Source organism: Phalacrocorax carbo, chromosome 2 (assembly GCF_963921805.1).
Source record: "Phalacrocorax carbo chromosome 2, bPhaCar2.1, whole genome shotgun sequence".
Taxonomy (NCBI): domain Eukaryota; kingdom Metazoa; phylum Chordata; class Aves; order Suliformes; family Phalacrocoracidae; genus Phalacrocorax; species Phalacrocorax carbo.
The window spans coordinates 96,339,406-96,365,386 of NC_087514.1; the positions used below are offsets into that span (position 1 = coordinate 96,339,406).

The 25,981-nt window shown below is 39.2% G+C and overlaps 1 protein-coding gene across 1 annotated transcript in view; it reads right to left on the minus strand.

Annotated features, from left to right (window-relative positions):
- Positions 1 to 347: 347 nt before the first annotated feature.
- The window catches only part of LOC104042547 (orofacial cleft 1 candidate gene 1 protein homolog), a 28,963-nt gene continuing 3,329 nt past the window's right edge, over positions 348 to 25,981 (minus strand). Inside the window, exons 2-7 of the mRNA XM_064441794.1 lie at positions 23,047 to 23,113; positions 22,565 to 22,741; positions 10,514 to 10,600; positions 7,046 to 7,129; positions 1,293 to 1,462; positions 348 to 401 (exon numbers count right to left, since the gene is read on the minus strand). Coding sequence (XP_064297864.1) covers positions 348 to 401; positions 1,293 to 1,462; positions 7,046 to 7,129; positions 10,514 to 10,600; positions 22,565 to 22,741; positions 23,047 to 23,113 — 639 coding nt within the window. The remainder of the gene's footprint in view (positions 402 to 1,292; positions 1,463 to 7,045; positions 7,130 to 10,513; positions 10,601 to 22,564; positions 22,742 to 23,046; positions 23,114 to 25,981) is intronic.

A 25,981-nucleotide genomic window follows, 5' to 3' on the forward strand; every position in this document is an offset into this window, starting at 1 on the left:
GATAACTGGATATCTTGCCTCTGTCTAGGAAACAAGCTTTGTTGAACACCTCCAAAAAAAATATCTAAGACAATCAGTCTCCCAGTGACCATGTTTGAGGGAGGGTAAACAAAGGATTGACAAACCTATTGTGTTCCCTTCAGGTGTCACAGAGGCTCATGAACCTTTGGGGTCATCCAAACAGCCCAAACTTAGTTAAAGTGTAAACTCTCAATATATACTAATGTCTCTGGAAAGGTGCAGCACTCTCTGTTCACGTGTTCCCAGGGTCCTACTCCATCAGTCCCCTGAGGCAGGTGAAGCTTTTAATACCATCCAAGTCCTTTTCCCTCATGTTTCCTCCCATTTCATGTTCTCTGAACAATATTCCCCAAACCACCTTCTATGCATGATGCATACAGCTACAAAAAAACACAGCAGGAGGGAAATACAGCTACACAAGGATTTATAGGGAAGCAGCAATTGCGCCCCTCACCAACACACAGAAGGCAATGATGAGGTTCAATCCTGCAATGAAAAAATTCTAAAAACTTCCTCTGAAAATAAAAGAAATCTTAGATCACCATCAGTCACTGGATAACCTATTTTAAGCCCATCAGAGCCAGTGCGCTGTTCTCATGTTGCTAATTAAAAATTATAGATTCATCAATTAATCTCTCTTCCTGTCCCCTAATGCTGGTACAAGATTTTTCAAAGGGATAAATGGTAGTTAGGTGCCCACAAGTATCATTTCAGCCCTGAAAACTCATGCCTCTGTCAACAAGAACCCAACCTTGTCTCTTTAGATTATGAAATGACAAAAAAGAAAAGCATAGGAAACTTTGCTACTCTGAAAAACACAACAGATTTATAATTTGGGAATAATCTTATCCTCTGTACAACGAACATTGCTGCATAAATCCTTCCTAGGCTCCAATCCGAACTTGCTCATTGATAGATGAATAAACCTCTGTTAAATTTGGCAGAGAGAGATATCTTAAGCTTAGGTTCTTGATTGAAACTCAATTGCAATACTCACTACAAAGCAGTCAGAGACACTCCACTATTTAGGAAAGAAACAACAAAGGCAATCTATTTTTATTCATATTGATATAGAGACAAAGATAAAGGTCCTGCTGTTAGCTTAGCAAAGTATCAGTCACATAAAGCAAGCCAATGAAATGGGTTATCTTTTCCCCTTTCAATAAATGTATCGCCAGGCAGTGAAATAGAATTGGGGTGTACAAGGTTAACAAGCCAGCATCATGTTATGAAGCAAGCAATAAAATTGTCTTATAGTTCTTAACTCTGACCTGTTCCAGTGAAAAGCTGCCAAGCAGAATTATGTCATCCTGAACATCTCTCTCAAACTGTTCGATATATGAAGGAATCACTTCATCATCCAGCTCCCTGTGAAGGTCACGTGCCTTACTGGAGCTGACAGGCATCAAGTTGTCTGGAAAATTTTCACTAGCGACATGGCCTGCTTGAAACAAAAGTTGCAGATTATCTCTTAGAAAATGAGAGTTCATTCACTGATTAGTACCTTCTCAGTTAACGTGTTTGGCCTACAAACATTTTAAGACAACAATTCATGCCGTCAAGTGAACACTAATAAATAGCAGCAGAAGAACAACTGGCAGTTCCAAGTGCCACTACCAGGAAAGCTCTTCTCAAGAGCAACTTCTGCATACAGGGATAAATTTAGCACATGTAGCTTGTTCCTTAAATAATTTTATAAAGGGGCACTCCGCATTTCCACCATCACTTCCCTCCCCTGCAATTCTTAAAGGAATTGGGATTTGGAATTACTTTGGCTTCCACTCCTGAGGAAGACAAGGAATTACTGCAATTGAAAGGGAGTTTTAGGTGGAGCCACAGTGAGCATGTCATCTTCCTCCCACTCACCCTGGAGGATCAGATTCCTCCCCCAGGTGTGTGTGTGCAGCTCCTGCCTAATTAATTGGGTCCAGTTCTGCTCTCACCCACATCATTTCCCTGATTTCACTGCAGTGACGTATGCAGAACCAAAGGGTACATGCTGCCCATACATAAAAATAAATCCTATTTGTAAAGTTGACTTTGAAAGAGAAGCTATGGGTTTTTTTCAGTTTAATTCATCATGCTACATAAAAAATAGGTCTTCTCATTGATACCTGCCACAGTACTAATACTAGTTTGGGTCATAAATAATAAAGATGACAATTTTTTTCTCATTTCTCCACATTAGGATCACTAAAAATGACAGATATCAGGTTGTCCACATCTGACTTTCTTGCGTCACATTTTTGTGTAAGTGCATGTTTTTATAGTTCTCTGCCCCTTTCTCTGCAAGAAACTGCCATATCTAGTTATTTGTTCTTCTCTTTGTCCATCCTAAGACATGAAAGCAGTTAAAAGATTTTTTTTTCCTCACTCCCTTTTGAAGTCTCTCATTCTCTGATGAAGACCATAAAAGAAAAGATAAAACTAAGGCTATTAAAATTTTCAGTTTTGCTCACTACTCATTGTTTAATGACTTCAATTGTTGAGCCTCCTGAGTACTTAAATCACCTCAGTGCCACCAACACACAGGAAGCAGGGTGTGTTTTTTTTATTTAATTACAACAGGATACAATTCAAAATCATGTTGGGGGAAGTGTACAGTAGATATAAACAACTCAAACCATTACCTTAGGGTACAAAATCTCTTCATGTAGCATCTTACAAGCCTAATGAAAAGTGATTTGACCTACAACTATTAACTGCAAAAACAAAACAATATTTACATTTAAATTTACTGTAACATTAAGGGTTTGGCTAGGAGAAAGAAAATCCAGGAAGCGCTGGAAAAGGAAACATTGCCAACAGCAGAAGATGCAGCATTGCTTGTTCCCCTCGATGCTGTGTTGTACACAATGGGCCATATGCTCAGCTGGTATAAATCAGCTGCTTTAAGGCTTTCACAGGAGCAGTGTGAATTTACATCCTGGGAAGACTGTACATTCCTATCTCCGGATCCTCTGGGTGTAGAGAGAGAGTCCTTATATATCAAAAAAGGAATAAACACATTTGTTTTGCAAAGATGACCATGCAGTGTGATTCATCAAAACATCTTTTTACTTTTTTGTGTTTATTATTTTTGTGAGGAATCATATCAAGTGAACTCAGTTTTAGTGGAAGACGCTGGGCTCATTAGCGCATGTTTTGTGGTAAAAGAGCAAAAGAAGAGAGAGAACATCTTCAAGAGCCTTTTCTTAGGAAATAATTGCTGAAAATATAGGTAAATTTTGATTTGGATTTGAAAAATATTTGATGAAGAGATACATATGCTCATTTAAGTACAGTTCAAAAAACTGTTCATTTGCCTGAGCTGGAGTCAGGGAGAGAACAGGGTTGTTCAGCTGGCCTGTTCCTTCCACACTGGCTTCGCAAAGAGCCCTCTGAAACTCGGTCACCATCAGGTTGCTCCTTGTCTGAACTGACCCCCAGGTTACAGGCTTCAGCTGCTGGCCTGGAGCAATGCTTGACCAAAACAAAGCCTCCACCTCCTTGCTGTACAGAAGTTACAAACACTTACATTACAAACAGTAATGTTAAAAACATTACTACTTTGTACACACGCAACGAAATGGCTAAAAAATTATGAGGAAATTCATTGATAGATTGATAAACTAATTAAAAACTCACTGCATCTGTGTCAATCTTTTCATTACCTCAGCTGTACTTAACACTGTGAGTTATATTTTCCACATGGTTTAAATCACTTCTCCTATATTTGCAGATGCTGGGCTGTAATTAAAACAATCTCTGGTATTAGCTTGGCTACGTGTAACTTCATTTACCCCTGCATTTATCCATGAGATAGCAGTGGTCTATATACTGAGATGAGAATTTAAAGGGTAGGTTCACCAGCAGACTACAGCTCAGCATGTGTTTGAATGTACGAAGCAGCTATAAACTCCACATGGAAAATGCATTTTGGCTGCCTGGTTCTAGAAGAGACTGTACAAATTGTAGCTAAAAAAAGTACATCACCAAAGGCTCATGCATCAGTTTCAAATAACTAAAATGCTGCAAAACACTGCATTTCAATTTTTCAGTTATTGCCAAAGAATAATTGGATAGAAAATATTTTTTTATGGTATTCACCTAGCATCATTTTAGATGTGCATGGATCATGATCTTCTATTGCTTGAGAGATTTTATCCCTAGGTAAGAAATATACAGGCTACACCTTCCTCTAAAAAATAGCCAACCAATGTTCATTTTTAAGTTGCCTTATAACAGATACCACAAGAGTGACCAACAGGTTACTCGGTGACAAAATGCTTTAAATATACAATTATATAAATTCTGAGCCATGTTCTTTCCTTTCCTTTGGGGATCATCTATTAATTAGGACTGTACAACTACGTGATTTTTCAGCTCAGTGGTCAAATGAAGAAAAGAAGCGGTTGTGTAAGAGTGGAACCAAATGAATCCTAGTTTTCTATGGATTTTCTGATGTCTAATAAAGGTCAAACTCCCATATTAGCTTTTCCCTCATTGAAGACATTAATAATGCTTGTCTGTTCTGCTCAGCTGCCCACTTCCATAAAACTGGTAGGGAAGTCATACCTGTGAGACTTGATCTTTCTTAAAAAAAAGGGTTGGGAATTGAACAACAGGTTCAAAAATTGGGAGGGAGAAAGACAGGCAGAAATAACTAGAGCCTGATACAGGCATACAGAGGTGGAGACTGCACAAGTCTTACTTCCTCATTAAAATCTTGCTCTTTTCTGGATTTTATTCATCCAAGCCAAGAAAAGTAAAAAAATCAGCTAGGACGGGGTACAACATTTACCCACAGGACTAGCTTTGATGGCACTTCTAAGAAATAAAAGCACTGAGGCACTGCTCAAGATACAAGACAGCTGTGGGCTGTGGTATCTTCCCCACTCACTGCCTTCGTGCCTACAGAGGGGGCACTGATGTGCTCCCAGAGTGCAAGACACACGTGTTAATGCATTTGCTTGCCCTTGAATTGAATCAGTGAGCTGTCAGCTCAGCAACCTCGGCACAAGATCACCATCCATAGAGCACATCGTGTGCGTTCAAATGGCTTTGGATGGATGAGATTTGAACATGTCTCACACCCCACATAACCAAACAGCAATAAGAGAATTTTGCCTCTCATGGTCGTTTGATGAAAGTAGTTGGAGAAAAAGACATTTTTAGTTTAAATGTGCCTGGTAAGTTTAAATTATAAACATTTTAGGTGGTCAGTGAAACCCTATTTCTCTCTAAATATGCTATTTGCCATTATCCTCTATAAAGTGTCTGTTTTTCTTAACAATATTCATTAATGTTATTTGTAATATACTATAAAGTTTCAGGGCACCTAGCTGAAGGAGAGACTAACCACTGATGGATGGGGAAGGCTCTCCCTTCACTCCTTGGTTCCCTTGCTTAAAAGTGGACAAATACACATGGTGCAATTTGGCTCACTTACCTTTAGCCACACAAAAGGCAATCGCCGAGTCTAAGTCAGTCATCTAAGACCCTTCTAGAGCCAAAGGAAGGAGAAAAACTGCTTCCAAGGTGCAATTTATCTAATCAGCTAAGAGGCGTCTCCGTGAGGTGGGCTGAACCGCTGCCCAGAGGTGCTTCTCTCCACCTCTCCCATCACTTTGGGGGAGCCTCAAAAGTTAACTTTCAGAAAGCTAATGGAAAGGGTACGAGGCCCCAGCCTGGGGCAGCCTCTCAAATGATATCAGGACATTTTCCTCAATCATACAGTTTTATTTTTATGATAAAGCTATTGAAATGCTGTAAATATTGGTAGACGGGGATGACATAAGTACCACAGACACCCCACGTTAGTATTTCTTATTGAAATAAAGTTGACTTCACAGCCAAACCTGTTTTTATTTTAATCTATGTTTTTGCAAGATAAAAGCAACAATCGACCTGCAGCACTAGTATAATCTTTCTCAGTAATGTGGAGTTCTACATTAACATGCAACAATAGAGAGCTTGCTAATAATTTGTTAAAGATTTTACTTATGCTATCCACATGAATTTAGCTGTGATGGTTGTACTTTCTTTTCCTTGCATTTAAAATGAGACAAGATGGGTTTCAAAGATGTTACTGATATGCCCAGTGCCAGTTCAAGGGATTTTGCAATGCTAGGCAAATGAAAATGTTTGCCTCTTCTAGAACAAAGTTGCTCACAAACTAAATAGTCATAAAACATATTGCAGCTCCTGGAGTTCCAGTGCCTTAGGCAAGCGCCTGCTCTGTCTCTCTGACAGAGTAGGTCCTGTGTATAACTGAAATATAACAGGAAACCTCATACAGATACAAAGAATAGAAAATACTTTTGCACAAAAGACCTCTGCTGAAAAAGGAAGGGGGAGGGATACCCAAAAATACTCGGGCAGCCCTGAGGTGGGGCTTCTTCATATGTCACTTCTCCTAGGATGAACCAGAGGAGAGCAGCAGACGTGCACCTTGTGTAAAGGCTGTGGTGGTAACAGTCTGGTGAAACAACTGGGTGTTAAATAATGCCTATAAAAATAAGGGAAGCTAAAGTAAGGCTGTTGGCCCAAGGTGAAGAAATCTCTTCTCCTACACTTCATAGTTTTTACTGTAGATGGAACATCAATTCGTATTTTCTAAAAAGCCACAGAAAACATTTTGTTACTCACCTGGTAGTGTAAATCCTTGCACAGATAACCTCAGACACTGTGTGATGTGACCTGTGCATCTGACAAATGGCCCACCCATTTATGATCTCAAATAAGGATTTAGATTTCTAGCTTTGAGCAGATAAGCAATTATATTTCCAGTCTTCCTTCATAAGGGTGGAATTCAACGTGCAATGAAGCAGCCTACGGAAAGCACGCCACTTATGTTACACTTAAAACCACATAAACATGACTCAAAACAAAAACATTTGGAGGAAAAGGTATTAGGGGCTTGCATTAAAATCAACAACCCTTTTGCTTCTGAGTTCAAGGGGGTGGATTATGTGTTTTCCGCCCTGCATCCAGACTCAAAAAGAGTTTTATTTTGCTTTATGCAAATGATTCTGTTTTTTACCTTGGAAGTCCAGCATCTTGTTTTCTTCATCTAGAAGCTTCATCAGTTTACCATACAGGATTTGCTCATCAAATTTCATGGCATCTTAAAAAAACAACAGTGAAACATCTATTGTTTCTTGAGGTAGTATTTCAGGAAACCCTATTTTAAACTATAAATAAAGAGATAAAAATACAAAAGTTAAGAAACCACTGATACTTACAAGTAGTTTTCACACTGTGCTAGGTTCATAGCAGAGGTGACTCATTTTCTTCTGAGTTATGAAAGAGTTTAAAATAAAAAATATATAATCATATATTTTTAAATGGTGAGTAATATATCTTGATCTGGGCTGAAACTGGTTTACTAATTCAATTAATAGACTAGTTGAAATGATTATTTATATTCAAATTGCCAGATGAATTCTATGTGACTCTTAATAAAATTCAAAGTACCTAATTTCTTTTCTGGTGTGATTTTGGAACTTTTTTAGAAATTTTACCCTGTTGTTCATGCTAACACACTATCTAGTATGAGTAGTCATTGCAGCACACTGTGAATGTTGGTTTTGTGGCTGGTCAGTCATTCAAATTCCCAGTAATATCCACAGATTTTAAAAAGGAGCAAGAGAGACACGCACACATAACCTTTTCCCATGAGGCCTAAAAAATCCCTTCAAGTGTCTATATTCAAGGGAGAAATGACCAATTGAGACTCTCTTCTCTCCAGATCTCTCAGACCCTAGCCTCTCCAAGTTGTCAGTGAAGACATGCAGTTAGAAGGCCAAAGAAATGCATGCAAGGTAGTTGAACTGAAGTACAGCTACAAGCAACCTTGGGTAGATCTTTTTAAGTGCCCGATACAATTTCAAAGAATAAATTTTCTTTACCATGAAATTTCAGAGCCAAGTTTTTCAGTTACACTGAACATTCAAAGAGGGAGGCTTCTGCAAACATATTCTGCAAGGACAGAATCTTTTACATTTCTTTTAGCGTGTAACATGGAAACGTTCCCTCGGCGAGGGGGGGAAGCAAATCCATAGTGGGGTGGTGTTTGTTCTCAGGGCATTATCAACTCAGGCAAACTTCCAGAACAAATTTAATTTATCAAATATAGAAAAGATAATTGCTAATATCTTCATTTTCACAGAATAACCCATTAAAGAATCCCATATGATGAACACATTAAAATTATATTTAACTTTGCATAATAGAGTTAGTGGCTGAAGATTTGCTTTTCACCAGCTATTCTCTTTGGGCATTGGGCCTGACTTGCTTAAGTCATAAAAAGAGTGTAACTTTAAAGTGTGCCCTGATTTCTTCATCTTGTTCTGCTTTTGTCTCTTGTTAGTGACAAGCTGCTAGCTGTAAAGGAAAGGTAAACAAATATAGCTTCCAATCAGGGGATGACTGTGCAAGACCAGATTTCAGTTCTGACTGTCCTTTTAACTCCATCCACTACATACAAATGTAGTTCCACTTATTTTACACTTCTGCAAGGAAAAGGAAAGCAGACAACAAGCCTGGTTTGCGAGTATCACCAAATCAGACTGGCCGAGGTGTGAAGGGGCCTCTGGAAGTCATCTGGTCCACCTCTCCTGCTCAAACAGGGCCATCTAGAGCCAGGTTTCCCAGGACCATGTCCAGCCGGTTTTTTAATATCTCCAAGGTGGAAAACTTGCTCTTGGCAGAGGTGTTGGTAAGTATAGTGTTATAACTGCTCTGCAGATGTCAACACAACCAACCTGAGGCTAGCACCATTGCTAACAGACCTTTAATAAACAAGTGTTACCCCAACCTTTGAGTGACATTTTTGCTGGGGAGAAAAAGGAGGAATGCCAAAAGGACAGCTGTTCACACATGGATGTCAGGTCTAGCCTGATACGCAAGCACCTAAAACCACTTCTGCACTCCCACCCCCAGAACTGGATGGACTTTCTCAGAGGTTACATCTGTTCCAAATAAAAAATAAATAAATAAATAAAACCACCACCGAACACACAAAACAAAACACCAAAAAAACCCAAACCACCAAACCAAAAAAAGCCAACTATCCACCAACCACGAACATTTAAGGTTAAGTGTGTACCACTCAGCCTCCTCAACACAGGCAAGAGAACATTTTTTCCCCCAAAGAAAACTGTACTGTATCCCTTATGCCACCACTCTATCTGTACATGGAAGGCACACGTACAGATGTGCCTTACAAGGCACGCATACAGTTACAGAAATCTAATCTGCTTTTCATTCACTGGTTATAAAGCAGATCATGACTCATCAAACCTATTCATAAGATGAACCAAGGCAGTATCAACAGAAGAAAAAAAAAAAATCTTTCATTTAAAAACTCTGAACCAGAAGTTGACTTTCAAGGTATTACGTTGCAGTCCTATACAATGAATGGGGAAATTATATGGGGTTAGATGTAATTCACCCTTGATAAGCATTTTTCACCAGTACACAGAAGTTCAATTTACTGACATGCATTAGAGCCTGCTTTTCTCAGTCACACAAGTTTTTGCTTCAAAAGTTTAAACGTCCATATCTATTCAAAAGTTTCTCATGAATTTCAGAAGTGACCTACTTTGAGACCCTTTATAATACACAAACTTTTTTAGATTTGACTACAGCTGCATGTCTGGAGAGTCTCTGCAGTACAAATAAGTGCAAGGTTTTAAAAAGCAAAGGGCTAGCAAAGTAACACAGGAGAACTGGGTCTTGCGTGCTATCAGGTTGTTAGTGCATAACAACAGGATCCGGGCCAACGCATTCAGTGCATAGGTAAGCACTTCATTTCCATGATGATGTTCTCACTTACACCCATGCAAATTCAGGCAGGCCCGTTCCCACCCTTTTTTATCTAAAAGCCATGACAGCGAAGGAGAATTTCCTCCACTAGACAATACCTCCTGGTTAATCTCTCTCATACCTATGCATAACTTCTGTTCTCCCAACTCTGCAGAGTCACACCCTCCCACTCCTCGTTGTTGCCCACAGACAGCAAAGCTAAACATCTTGGCCAAACTGGCAAAAAGAAAAGCAAAAAAGCCTCCTGGTGTGCTGGGAACTTTTGCGGACTCTGGGGTTTCCTTCTATTAGGCAAACACGCGTTCAGGTCAGTGATAAAACTGATCTGCAAGAAGGACTGTAGGAGCAGAGTTGCAAAAAATCTACAGCTTAGTACTCAGTTCTGGACTAACTTCATTAATTAAAGAGAACATGGCGTAGACAATATTCTCAGAGCATAATTCATTTTGCTACGGTAGCAGAGTGAATACAGCACAGCCTCACTTTTAGCTGTCCATTAACTCGCTGTCCTTGATCAAAGACTCTGTATACTGCCTATCATGTTCAGAGCGGTTAAGGCTTATAATTTAAATTGTAAACCTCAATATTTAAATAGAGCTGCATATGTGATCTTTGTCACCTCATTTTCATGAATGGAAAAGAATATTCTGACACCAAAATTACATACTTAATTCTGCCTCACCTTCTTCACTGACCTCCATCCCACACTGCCTTGGGTTTATTTCCTCATCCATCAACGGGTCAAAGTAATTTCTGCTGTATTCATTTCCTGTGGAAAGCACATGAAGTAAGGGTCAGTGATTATTAGAAGCACATGAACCAAAATGTTAATTTTGAAATCGACACCAGCAAGCAAAGGGGCATTTTTTGCTACTTTATAAGCTTAATTTTTTTAACAAGTCCTCTAAGCCTACTAGTACTGCAATTATCATCTTGTGAAAGGTCAGAAAAGGTAATTCTGGAAACAAGTGCACTTTATGTTACCTTTGCTCAGGAACTAATGAGAAAAATTCTCAAATTTAGATGATGGAAAGATAAGAAAAATTTTTAAAAATCCAGCATCCCCAACATAAGGCAAATTATTCTTGAAACCCGTTGTACAAGTGAATTACACATGCTGCAGAGGAACTTGTGTTTCACAGCTGACCCCTCCAATTTGAACAGTTTTAAATTTCACCACTGAGGTTTCAATGTCTGCTGCATCTTTAATACCGTATTCAACCAGAGAAGTGTTTAATTACAGAGGAGATACTAGAATACTGCCTCATTAATCTGAACAGCAATTATATTCAGTTGGGCTAGGTGACTAATCCAAGATTTTGATGGGATACAACCACTCATTTTAGCACTTTCCATTTCAACAGCTAGTTTTATCTGCTCTTTAGAAACTAATCAAGTTTACAAAAAATGTCATTTGTTAAACTTATCAAGGAATAATGCAGCATCTATCTGCCTAGAGGAACTTCCAGTAAAATTCAGAAGAATTTTCTTTACGCAAGGAGGAAGGGAGGACTTATTTCCTCAAAATATGTCTTTCCTTCAGCAAAAGTGCTACACTCTATTAAAACCATTCTCACGTTCATTGGGTTTGCAAACACAGTAAATTACTGAACAGAGAAAACGTAAAATAATTAAGTCCATAACAAATTTTCAGACTGCTTGAATAGACATAGATCTATATCCTGGAAAACATATAAGAGCTAAATGTGCCAGGGGTTAGTTCACCCAAGATACACTACAGCAGTCTACAGTGTATTCGTTTTAGGATCAAAAATAATCCAAGCAGCAGCTCCTTTTCAGAGACTAAATGAAACTTTGATATGAAACTAGGTTTAATTTATATTTCTGGACTGGCACATTTTGACTGTCAGTCTTTGTTCCTTCAATGTAGTAAGTACAAGAACTGAAAATTTGCTTTACCTTGAGGTCTCAATAAAGAAAAAATAAATGAGTTTCATTTTTGTTACTTTATCTGTCAACAAGTACTAGGCTGGTATGAATCTTGGCAGTATGTAATCAAAGTCTTATGTACTGCAATAACAGAGCCATTCTACCTTATTCACTGTAATTGTTTTTCTCTAGCGCAAAGCACCATGATGTTATATGAACACCCCTTCACATGTTGGTAAAATAATTCACCCATGTGCTAAAAAAGAAAATGATGATGCATTTCTTTATTCGATTACTTCATAGCTGTAAATGTAAATTGCTGGAAAGTATGTTGCAACCCTACAAGCAATACTCAGCTGGTGCATAGGCTTTTTACAAAATTGTAGTATCACAACAGCTTTGATTGAATTTTAATACCCCATGTTCTTTATTGTGTGGGTCTGGCGTGAAACTCTGAGGAGTAAGCTTTTGGGCAAGTCTTCTGGACAGAATAATTGGCATTTAGGAGGAAGTGTCATGTTATATTTGAGTCTGCGAGGCATGGAAACCATTATTCAAAAAAGAGGTACATTGACAAATAGCATTAAACAGCTTGCTCTTTGGTCCTCTTTAAAAAAAAGAACAACCTCAACCCTTCTTTGAGGAGTATGAGATATTTTGTCCAGGGCTTTGGTTGTGTCAGAACCGCACATAGCTGGGGACAGAAAGTTATGCAGAAGTAAAAAGAACTAGATTTGATTCCTCCACAGCAATGTACACACTTTAAAACCTACCCGGGTAGAATGAGTGGTAAATACCAGAATCACCTCCTTATGGTGATTTTATAGATAACAGCCATTTTAAACTGCATGACCCCATGGAAGACTTTCAGTGAGGCTTTCTAAAGAGTCAAAATCACAGCAAACCTTAGATTACTGCTCTTGTGGGGTATTTTTGGTCTTTCCCCCTCCCCCTCAGCTCAACATACACCTAGAGAACTGGTGTGACCAGGAGGTCTGGGCTCTGGTAAGGTCCTAAGATTTGCTGGGGGCAGGGGGAGTTGCTTTAGTTTTAAAATACAAACTTATCAATTTTAGTCAAAATAACATACTGCCCAAGGCATTTTGCTAATAACATTCTGTGAGCATGTGAATGGATTACTAATCATTTCACATTTGCTTTTGGAAATATTTGAAAGTGTATAACATGTAAATTAACAGTCCACTAAGGAATTCTCATAGCTGTGCTTCGTAGTATAAACACAGTAGACTAAATGTTAATACAGAGCTTGCTTGCAGGTGTTTTGAACAGCAGTGTATAGCTTGGTGCTTTCAGACAGCAGGTTACTTTGAATACACTTTCCTACAAAGACTTGGCCAACTTTAGAAACTTAGGTCTTTGCTTTGATCCAGAGGTTTGCTCAAATCCATTAACTCAATTTGAAACCCTGCCTACCTCTCAAAATTGTGTTATTTCACATGGAAAACACAATAGATAGCTCAGGAAATCAGAATTGAAGTGCAAAACCACAGATTATCTATACACTCAAATAGAAATGGAAAGAAGGGTGTTGGCACAACAGTGACCAGGTGGGAATTTATACAGTTTAATTAAGGCAAGAGGACTTGCTAATAAAATTAGCATAATCTTTGGATGCAGCCCATGGGACTGCACACACATTACTAGGACTGGATGAAACTCTAAGATGACTTTTAAAGCTAACATGTCTGTAGTCAATTATACTGCTTATGTCCTGAGAATACCACAGAAATGGCATGACTAAGGTGCATTTCTACAACATCATCTACTCAAAGAGATGAGGTAGCTCATAGTAACATCACATCAAGGGTACAGCATGGAATTTGGATGGCAGGCGATTATTCCATTCACGTCGTACTACTGATCAAGGTTTTTAGCTTAATGAAAGAATAGACAAACTCTTGGATTTGTTAAGTGCCTCCTGGCCAATGTAAAAATGAAGGAATTATTAATAGCTAGGTGACTGATTACTAAAAGCTTGAATAAGCATTTACTGGTGCTTGTTTTCAGAGCAACGCTGGGTCTTAGGGATAAAAACAAAAATTTTGGCATGAGCCAGCTTTTATTAGAAGACAGAATGCAGGCTATGGTCTGAGCCAACTTGTCTTATTAAGTAATAGGTCTCCCTTTTCAGGCAGCAGTGTGGTCAACACGTGTCTCTACCAATAACTTAGTAGAACACTACTGGGCATTACTAAGGCAACCCATAAAAGCCTTTTACATAAGATAGAGGCATCTTGGAAAGATGAAATTCCAGTCTGAGACAGCATTTTGACCTGAAGTTCTTTTGAAACATAGTGATGCAGCTGGGAATGGAAAAGAGCAGTCCTCCTTCCCACGCAGCTGTCTTAAAGCATTGATTTCAGTAGCAACTCCTGTTAGCGATCATTGTAAATACTCACTGTCTCCATTCAACAGAATTGAGTTTATTTCCCTAAGGATGCTTTTTGTTGTACTTTGCAGATATGGCCCTGTGGGCAGCCCAAACATAAGGTTCTGTTCTAACATATTTCCCAGTTTCTTTCTGAGAAAAGTATGTGACCACATGAGCCAAAGCAGCATCCTGGGGCCAGACCTGAATCCCCTCTACAAAAAGGGTGCCCACTTCAACTTGGCGAGCAAGAACTAGGACTTGGGATCAGGAGGAAGGGGAGAAAAGGGTCCCACCTCCTGCATTTCCAACTGCTTCACTTATTCACCCTTCTTCAAGACGTGGTGGGTCTTGTGACTAGCGCTCCCACTCACCTGTTTTCATGAATCAATACCTACATTGACAAAGCTTGATATCTGAAAGTTCTTTCTTTGTAGATACAGGCCTTTACTTCTAATCTACACTTGGGGGGGGGGGGAATCTATAAAGGATTATAAAAAATAACCATTCAAAACAATTAAAGCATAAGAGAGGAAAAAGCAGCCTGCCCCCTTAAAAAAAAAATCTCACAGAATGCAGAAGCGAAGAAAAATAAAAATCACCAACCAAAACTGCATAAACAGTGAGAGCTTCTGGGCAATGAAAAACTGACTGGAGTTCCAGTGAATTTATAGGTTCTTAGTTGATTTAAACATTGATTTAAAACTGGAAAATAATTTAGGAAAGTTTGAAACTTTCACAAGAAAACTTTGAGGGTTTTTTCCCCAAAATTTTGTGTTGTGAGATTTACTCATATCTAAATGTTCTGAGGATGTTAAAAATAAAACTGTAGTTTTTAAGAACATAGTGAATTGATATGTAATCCACAAAACAATAACTGCTCTCATTTTGGCAAGAAGAAAAAAGAATTATTGTGCATTAACTAGAAGCTAGACATTTAGTTTGGATTTTCAATTGTCATTACTGAACCACAATATCTGTTACATTTACCTCACCTCATGTCCATTACAAATGCCTTTAAACTTATATAGGTTTATCTAGGTTACACATAGAAGCTTAATATTTTATATTTTTATTTACATCTAACATTATAATCTGTATTATAAGTATAGATATATAGATATAGATATATAGATATATAGATATATAGATATTATAAGTATAGATAATATTTATCTATATTATTTTAGACTTAGATCTAATATAAGATTCCTGGGAAACACAAAGTTATTCCAGATTATCACCAAATACACGGCGGGGGTAAAGTGGCTTGTGTAGATCTTCAAATTTTCACAAGTACAAGGCAGAATTCAATGAAAAATTGCACATTAATGGCACCCTCAAACTGAAGAGCATCAAGCGAGTGTCGGGACAGTAGATTATATCTTGAAAACACAGCTTGTTAAATACTACCAACACTGGGCAACTTCTCATTTTTAAAAAGTTTTAAAAGTATCATATGTCATTTTCCTTAGCCTCAGCAGAGACCGTAGGTAACGAGTAAACCACATAACTGCATCTTATGTTTATATTGCAAGCCTTGAATAAACTCACTTGTCAGCTTTGACAGGACACTGGCAAAGGGGCCATTCATGAGCCTGAGCAGTGCAGACCATGCTGCGCCTTCCCCAACACTTGAAAAACACCGCAATGCACTCACGGCACCCACTTTCCCCACCCCCAGTCTGCTTCTGGAAGACTTACCACATTTTCAACTGTTTAAGCAAAGGTACAGGACGGGATTTTTTTTATTATTTTTTTTTCCTGCAGGCAACAGAGGGCACTGTGCCAAGAGACACCAGTGTGAGACCTGCTGCTTTTCCTGGGGAAACACTGTTGGTTGAAGGCGTGAGAAAAAGATTTACTGATGATGACGGAGTTCATTTAGGAACACTATTAGATAATGTGACACATGTCAATGGAGAAAATGGATAGCAAGAGCTCCCAGGCTGGCAGGCTCCGCTGGTCCCACCCTACTCCAGTGAGGGAACCTGCTGAATTTCAAGGGTCCAACAGCACTATTATGAAGCAAACAATTTCCAAGTGTAATCTGTTATCCTTAAAAATATATATTCAGTCACCTTCTGAAAGAGTATTTCCCAATTATAAAATGCAACCATTCTTCACAATTCTTCTCCCCCTACCTTTCACAAATTCAATTTTAGCACATTACTTAGATGAGTGGTACAGTATCCCTGTTGAAATTGCATGCAATGGATCACGTTTTGCACACTACATTACACCTTGTGCCGTTCTGCTGATTTCAATTGGATTACACATTGTGTAATTCAACGCAAAATTACTTCCAATGACAACCCTTTTTATTCCTATGCATACATGGTGATCCATCATGCCCTGCATACCGGGTTTGGCATTTCTATTTCAAGTCCCTGTTGGAATCAGAAAGCATGGAACCACATACATAGAACTTGAATTATGAGATATAAACTTTGCCATTGTTTAAGAAAAAAAAAAAGGTACAGTTTTGATTCATATTTCTGGTCCCATCCTCCATGCAAATCATTTTGTCCAACACAAATAGCCAGTGTTTCAAGCTCCCATTTCCTTCACGTGCAGCACAAACATGAGTTTCCAGCAGATGCTTGGTTTTTTTATCTGCACTTACTGTCTCTCCAGTGGGTAACTAGCATCTCTCTGGAATGAAATTAGATCCTGTTCAAAAAGCTTCAGCCTCTAGTTCTCTGTAAACAAACTGAATTTGATGCACTTGCTGATATTTTTATCATCGAATTGATATCCCACGTGGCTCCTTCACAAAGCCCTTTTTTTTGCCTGCATATTCCCAGGTCAAGGCGCTCATCAAGTTACACACTTGAGCAAGAAAGGCCTTATATTGCCCTGCCACAGCTGAACTAACATCAGCAGTAACTGTTCCTTAGCAAAGGTTTCTCTTTGGCTTTTGGTAAGGAGCAGAACTGCTCCATTTCACAGTGGGATTCTCCCCGTAGGATGCATGCAGCACTATATTAGGTACATCCAACCTAGCTCCACAGCTAGGCGGTGGTACAGCAGCAGCATGCCACGTAGAGACACCAATTTGTTCCCAGAGCAGTATAGCCACATTAATGCCGTGCTGTACCTGGGCCAATGAGAAGAATAGTTTCTGGCCTTCAATTGAAAGAGCTTTCTCCCCCCCTCCTTTTTTTTTTTCTTCCTTTTCCCTCTTTCCCCTCCCCCCTCCCCTCAAATGTTGTTAATCTCTGTGGGCAAATTTATTGGAGCATGATATGAGATGTTAACAGTGCCTGTTGTAGATAAAATGGTAGAATTAATTAGAGCTTTTGATTTTAGGAGATAATCTAGTTTTGAAAAAGATTTGTGTATTGGGGATGGTAGGGGGGAAAAATGAATGCTTCTTGTCACCTGGAGACAATTTTAACTAAAATCATCAACATTTAGGGGTCAGACTGCTTCCAGCCTTTGTACAAGTGTGCAGGATACAGGAAAATACAATTAGCCTTTCTTTCATCTTCCATGCAAAAGCCAGAGTATCCCAGTCTCCAAAGGTGTCTATGCAACCACCAGGTGCAAAGTAGGGGAGACGCTCAAAAAGCCCCATGCCTGGATTCTGCAGCTCACATGCACGGTTGGCACCCCAGAAAGACCACAGACAGATTTCTTCTGACATATATTCCCTTTGTATACTTGGGCTGGAAATTTTACCTATCTTTTAAAAATAGATACCGTGCCATCCCACAGGGCTCTTCTCAGGATTAGTTGGACCAAATCTGTGCAGCTCTGTGGCTGTGGTGGACATGAAACTGTACAAACTGGTATAAGCCATTTGCACATTTTCTGATCACAGCACTGAGGGCAATATGTATCTAATGCTAAAACAGATTAACATTTGCTTTATAGGCCTATGAGAAAATGCTAAGTACACTAGTCCTGTGTTAAGGGATTGCTTGTGACATACATCATCCATCTGAGGTTGAGCAATTGCCCTCGTATTCTGCCATCAGCCAAAGACGGAATATTTCAAGAGGTTTGGTGCTTCCATCATGACAGCTTGCTGGAAGCCCTTTGCTGGGCAAAGACTTTACCAAGCCAGCCTGAACGTTAGGACACTCTACAAAGTGTTTTGGGTTTAAATCCCTCTGGAGAAAAGAGAAAAGCCGATATTGGCTCACCTTGAGATACGGCAACCAGCAATTGAGAAACAGCTGGACAGATGTTCTTGTTACTCCAGGTTTGGGTGATCTAACCCCAATAAAAAAATATACCCAGGGGAATTTGTCTATTAGACCTCCCATTGGGATGGCCAACATTAAAATTTCTGGGAATTTGACTATTTGCTGAGGGGAGAAAAAGCAGAAGAGTTGGTTGGATTTAGTCACAAGGAAACTTTCAGTACTTTCAGGAACAAATAAATTGCACAGTTTGGCAAAAACAAGGCTGCTACTAGGGAAAAATAATTTCACAAGCAATATGTGAAAGAAATTAAGGTGATAGGAGTGATCAGCAAAGAGTTAGCGTAGAATCAAGAAGAGAAAATAGGATAGAAACCACTGCAACAAGTTACCTGGCTGAAAATCAGGAGATTAATTCTGAGTAAATAGCCAGTTTCCCCGGGTCACTATAACATTTAACAGCAGTACCAGGTCTTCACCATAGAAGAGCAGTGATGGGAAGCATACAGCAGAAAGAGTTACTCAATGGCCTATTCCTGAACAACAGTCTATTGATGACAAAAATTTGGAATTTTGTCCATCATGGGAAATATGACAGTATGAGACACAGAATGGCCTAACAAACAGAGCAACGGACTAAGGATCAGAGGTCTTATTTCTATTTCCATCACAGGCATGCAGAGTGACTGCAGATAAGGCCTCATTACTGCCTCAGTTTCCTCACATGCAAAGCTTGCAGGAGCCTTGCACTTTGAGTCACAAGAATAGTCCCCACAAATCTGGTTTGAAAAGTGAAAAAGCCTCTGAAAAAAATGCTGGAAAAATTTAATTAGTTTCTTGAAAGCAAGAATCAGTTCACAAACCCTCCTTTTCAGATGTTCTATTATCTGAGGAAAGGAAATAGAAAAGTCAATTAGCACAAACATACCTGTGAATTTAGCTTTTTGGGGGCAGAAGCAGGCAAGCTGCAATATCATGGACCTCTGCACTGGCAATCTAATCCTCAAGTGATGTGTGTTCTGCAGAGCAGCCTTCTGTGCAGACATAGCCAAATTCCAGGAACAGGTTTTAAGGCTGTCATGAACATGCAGCTGACTATTTACACTCCTTCCCAGTACCCTTAGCATGGAGGTGTGTGAGAAGGCATCTCAAAAGTAGGTGGAGGTTTTTCTAGAGAACGCTTCCCTCCAGCAATTGCTGACAGAGGAACAGACTGTGACACTGTTGCAAGATGGAGGAAGTGATAGCAACCCCTGTAGCTATTATTTGGTGCCATTAACGACATGGGCGATGGGTGGAAAGATAATGGAAAGGCAATGCCATCTCCATGCCCTGCCTTCACGTGCATAGCTTGAAAATCCAGCCTGATGTCTATATAGTATTTTCAACCTGTAATCTGCTAAATGCTGTGATTAAATAATTGTGCTTAAGGTTATAACTGCTTTTAAATTGTACAGTTTAACACTAAGCAATAGAATTGACAAACGCCATTCCCCTTGAGTAAGAAACCAAACCTAAGCCTGGGGGCTGAGAGTTGGAAGAGCACCCAATGATTGTGGAGGGGAAGAAACCCCAAAAGGAGTATTTTATTGGTATCTGGGGAAGAAAAGGGGAGAAAAGTGAGACTGCAGTGGAAAGGCCTAAAATATGTTTATTTTACACAGGCTGTGCTGTCGCACTTGGCAGGCATTTCCCTTAAGGTAAGGAAGTCCGGCATGAAGTGGCAAAAGGCCTGTCATTTTACTGGCACAGCAAAGTTTGGAACAACAAACCATGCCAGTGTGTGTGGGCATCCCCTCCTAGAGAAAAAGCTTCCAGTGTAGGGTCCAAGTCTTGCATCCCAGGGGGAAGAGAGAAAAGGAAAAAAAAAAAAAAAAAAAGACACTTCTGTGCTAAAATCTCTCTTGTGAACTGCACAGTGGCTCCTGAGACCTGAGGGGCAGGAGAGAAAGCTGCGGAAGAGTTTCCCCTGTGCTGTAGGAGGGTGGTAGTTTTCAGCACACGTGTGGTTTTGCTGTGAGCTGAAATGACAGCAGCTATGCAAAACTGCCATGAACATAGAGCAAAGCAGAGGAAGGAAGGCTTGAGGAACGGATCCCATGGGCTCTGGGGTCCCAAACCACAACAGATTGCCACAAGAAAGGGTAGGCCACCTGTAGACGTAGTCTTCACTGTGGACTGTGAAATACAGCCATTTATACATGACTACTTTCATGTGATACTGCACTTACCTACACAGTTGGCTTTTCCCTTTCCCTCTTTATTGAAGCATTGTTACACTTGGGAATGGGGAAAATTAGTTTGTGAGGTACCAGAAGGTTTAGCTCAATTTTTTTCCAGGTTTCTGGACAGGTTTGAAACTGTTGTTTTATTAGCAGCCCTTGATAAATTTGAACTGGCCCCTGTGACTGCCAAACAAGTCCTGACATAAGTTAGACTAAGAATAATTTAATGCAAGGTTGGACCAGATGATCTCTAGAGATTTCTTCCAATCTAGACATTTTTATGATGGTATAAATAGATGATTTTTTTTTTAATAACTGCACGAGTTTGAGGCAGAGCTACATGAATAACTGATCTTTTGGTTAACTGGATGAACAGAAGGTCAAGGACGGAGACAGAGTGTTGGGAAACAAAATTTTCCAACTCTCAGCAAGCTTTCCTCTCCCATTACAGAAACATTTAGCAGTGTATCAGGGCATTGCATTCCAGGCGAAACGTAACAATTTCTACCCCTTTCACAGAGATTTTATTCAGTTAGGGTTTTTTGAACAAAATATTACTCGGGATGAAAAATCAAAATGTTTAAAAACACATTTCAGGCTTTTAAAAAAATGTGTTGTTTTCTTGAGGGAACTATTCATGAATTTCTGAAGAGGCGACTGAAAGCATGGATAGTCTCCAGTGAGCCCGACTTAGTTTTTTGCCAGATAGACTATTTCATTAAAAAACAATCAATCCCTTTGTCTGCTTAATCACTGTTCTGACAGGCTGCAAAGGGAAGACAAGAATTCCTGCTCCGTGCAGAGCTAGAGAGTCACTTGAAGGCTAAATGGAAAGCCAAACCTAATTTTGTAAAGGGCCATTAGGAGCCATGGGCTCTCCAGTCCCGCAAGGATAAAATCTTAACACAACAAGGTCCAGAGTTTTAAAAGCGAATGCCTGAAGTTCTGCTCACCAGCCTGCACTTATCCATTTAAATACCTGGGCTGGCATGCAAGGGTACTCAGCAAGCAGCATCGCTGCTTGCAAGTTAAGAGGAAACGCTGGGCAATCAGGACTTTTCAAAGTCATGTCAGTTCCTTTGGCACCTTGGATGCACATTTACATATTCATGGATGCACATAGTCCACTTGAAGTTAATGAAACCACACAGTCCAATATGGTAAATTTTTTAATGGTTATTTGGGGAAGATTTTGAGTCTGACTTCAGACATTTTTGCTTTCACATTCAACCTTGGCTCAAGATTTTCCTCATATAGCTCACAAGATGCCTTTAAGTTCTTTTCCTCACTGGATTACTAAATAAAAATAACCATTTGTTGCAACATTCAGCGGTAATAATAATTCAAAATGGAGTAATTAAACAATAGGTTAAAAGATATCAAACCCCTGCAAAAGGAAAACTGACATCAGTAAAGATCCTTATAGTCTGTTTGAATGAACCTAAGTAATAAACAGAGATTGCTTCCTGAGGCATTATCTCTTTTGGGTGCTGCACCAAAGCTGAGCTTAAAACCCAGGATCACTCCTCCTGGACAAGCTGAGCAAACAGGACTCTGCTCCAAGTATCTGAGCAACACTGGCTGAAAAAAAATAGCGAAACATGAAGCAGAGGCAAGATGTTGATTGACTGAGGGCATATGGGAGACCTAAGGACAACAATCAATCATGGATCTGTAAGCTGTTTAAAACTACTCAATTCTTGGGAGCCAGCAAGGGAACAGCATCTGTGCACTTGGACCAGCTGTGGTGCCTCCGAAACCCAACCCGACAAATTACAGGGAAGTGCTGCTGTAAGAGCCTGCTCCCTGGGCTCCCCCTTGCTGGCGGGGAGCACTGTGCAACCTGTGCCCCCCGTTACGGGGAGTCACCTGAGCATGGAGACAGAGCCTGGGTCTCTAAATATTTAGACAGCCAATGTTTTCGGCAGTATTTTGGGTTTTCCATCCAGGGTTTGCAGGGGCGCCTGCTTGGACAACTTCGGATGGGAATGCCCAGCAGAGGCCACAGAGCGTGCGGGTTGGACAGGGAACATAACCACTGTTGCTGTGTTTGAGGCTAATCAGGTTTGATGTCTCACCTCTTGGTTCAGCATGGGCTTGCAGCCTGAGTTTTTGTTGGTGAGCTGCAAGGGTGCTATCTGGCTTGTCATGTCTAATAACTTTCTCTTCTGAAGGCTGATATGCTGAAAGATCTGTGCTGCTGATGTTAAAAGCTGGATTTTCAATGCCTTCTGTTGCTGCTCTCTCTTCTTTTACTACAGAAAACAAGGAGGTCAGAAGAGCACATTATAGCAAAGTGTATTTCAATGAAAAGCAGAAAATTCCTTCTAGTAATTCCTTTGCTGAAAGACTCAAGTGTATCGTCCTCAAATGTCGCCAAAACAGAATTAGGTTAAAATTAACTCTAAAAAAAAAAAAGAAAAAAAGAATAAATGATTAAAATAATTACAAATTGCACCCTGACAAGCAAGAGCAAAATTTCGCCCACAGCCATTTGTCTGTAATTAGTTAATTAATCCTTACACAAATTATGAGCAATAACTCATCAAGCAAGGCTCACCCATCAGAAATTCAGCCGACTTGGATTTCTTCTGCTTAGTTTGCTTCAGAGCCTTCTGCTGGAACTTCTGGAGGGAAATTGTTAAATGAATAAATTAGCTAAAGAACGAAGATCATCCTTTATGATCCACAACTAACACAGTATTTTAAATATGGGATGGCATTGAAATGTCATTTAATTTACATCTCTGCTAAAGGGGTCAAACACTAATTGAACAACAGAAGTGGAAGAATTAAATAAAATAGGAGAAGAAAAGTTAAAACAAATGCCAAATGAAGGTCACATTAAAATACTTTGGTTTTTCCCAATTTTGATTAATGCAAAGAAACCTCAACAAATGAAGAACATTGTAAGACTTGTCTTTACAGTACGCATTCAGCAGCAACTGCTTTATTGCACTTGCAGTACTGCAGTGCTTCATTTAGAAAAGTTTGGTTATGCAGCATATTTCTTTTCTGGGTCCACTTACATAACCAGTGTATTTGTTCATTACAGAGCAGCTAAAAATGAATGAACTCTACCATTTTATACAAGGTAATAAAAATAACTGCAAAAAAACCTTACAAGATGTCACAAAACAGAGATCACGGACCAAGGTAGAGGGGAAGCAGGACTCATTTCAGCAACGAAAAGTTCATTTAATATTAGAGAGAAGTCAACAACAGTTACAGTAAAAACAAATAGCAGGAGATCTTGGAGGACCTAAACTCTGACAAGTTCCACGTTAATTCTTAATCCACTTTAATGCTCCCGTGGGGAAGCAAGAGCCAAAAAGGATGCTGTCATATAACTACCATCAGCAAGGTCCAAGTGCTAAACATTGTCTTTTTATAATACCTTAAGCAGCGCTAGCAAGAGAGTTGCACATGGACGTGTACATGGCTACAGACCCCTAAAATAGACACTAACAGTCAAAGCAGGCAGAGATTACCTAAAACAAAGCACATCTGGGAGCATTAATCAAAGCCAAAAATCAAAGTAAGAAAACAGTTCAGACCCATTTATTTTCAAATGTCACATGGCAGTTTCCAAAAACAGCATTATTTTTTCAAGCCGGTTGCTTAATTGTCCAGTGATAAAGACCACTCCTGGCAACATAGCTCCTGGAAGCTGTCAATGCAAAAGGATTAATTACAAGAATCATTGAAAAATTGCAATTTTTACAGCATCCATCTTTCCCATTTGATTGTGGGTGTCAATTTCCAGTAAAAAAAATAACCAACGTTTGCAGCAGACACAATCAATAAATCTGTCAAAAATAACTGAACCATAGCACTGACAGATTACTATGGATATTAATATCTTCATATATATACATGTATATATGCACACATGCATATACATTAGTATAAAACAGTGGACTTCCTCTAAATTAAGACTACTACCCTGCTGAAAAGCAAGTAAGTGTAAAAATTACTAGACACATTCTGGAAATCACAATAAATACTATAACAGAACGAATGCCTACAAGCCACATGCAGCACAACTAAAGTAAATGATAATTTTGACAATTCAGTAGGTTCAGAAATTCACCCTAACGCTTCTGATTTTTTCCCAACTGAAAAATCTTTCAAAAATACATATTAGCTCAGTTAGAATCTTTAGAATTATATCACTTTTGCAATATTAAAGTATTGCTGCATTCCTGCATACCATAAAATTTTAATCGAGTCAGTTTTAAAGACTCCAGTGGTGTTTGTAACACTGCTGTGTGATAATTATTCTTATTATGCTGCGTATAATCACCACACAAACCCTTAAACTTTATATTATCAGCTAGAGAAAACAACATCTAGACAAAAATTCTGTGACAAATTTTCAACTGGTGTAAATGAGCATACATCCGTAACTTTGAAGGAATTAAGATGATCTGCATTACATTCTATGGATTCTTCTGCATGTCAGATTTCCCTAGCAAAACCGACTGCAAGCTATACTGGCCATGGTCAACTTTCAATTATTATAGTCCATAAAACACAGAAGGTCCTCTCAGAGCAAGGGGGGGAAAGAAAGTATTCCTCTGCGGCATGGGTTTTTGTGTTTTGGGTTTGGGGTTGGGGGTTTTTTTTGTTTGGTTGGTTGGGGGTATTTTGTGGCTTGTTTGGGTTTTTTTTAAAGTAGTCAATATAGTTAGCACCAAATTTTGTTTTTTCAGGAACACAACAGACTACATTCTTTGGCACTTTACTCAAACACAAATCAGTATTTTTAAGTAGTTTATGTACAGGCTCATGACTCCTACTTACTTACCAAGAACTTCAGAAGAAATTATGCTCTTTTCCCTGAATGTCATCAGGTTTTGAAAAGGTGTTTTTCATGAGTTCATAGTTTTAGAAGGAAAGCAACACCTGATTTTCAACAGCAGAGAGGAATTCTCCCAGGGTTACTTCTCAACATAACTGAGTAACAGAGTATTTCGGTGGTGGCCTTTGTGTAATCAACACATGTTCTTGTCACTTTGTGCTTCAGAGAAAATTAGAAGACGTTTTCCTTTCATACCTATCTCCAGCCAATTTCCTCATCCTTCTCTCTTTTACACATGAGCACCTTTAAGTAGTGTAAATTACACTCTTCCCCTCCCCCCACTTCATTTTAGGTTTCCTTCCCCAGCCCCCCTACCTTTATGATACGTTGCCTTCTCATCAGAGAATAGGCAGGAAATTATCCAGTGGCATTTTATATTCATTTTATCATTAGTCACTACTAGTTAATTTATGTATTTATGCAAATTTATGTCTAAAGCAATTGTTCTTTAATCAGTTCACATGTACCGGCAAAACTTAGGTTTCCAATAGTAAATTAAACTCTTTCAGTGTCCACTTCCCATATTTGCAGGTAAAGTCCAGTTGTGTGAGCATACCTAAATGAATGCAAATGAACACACATCTGTACAGAAAGCTACCATTCTAATTAGAGAACATTATCCAAAAATAAA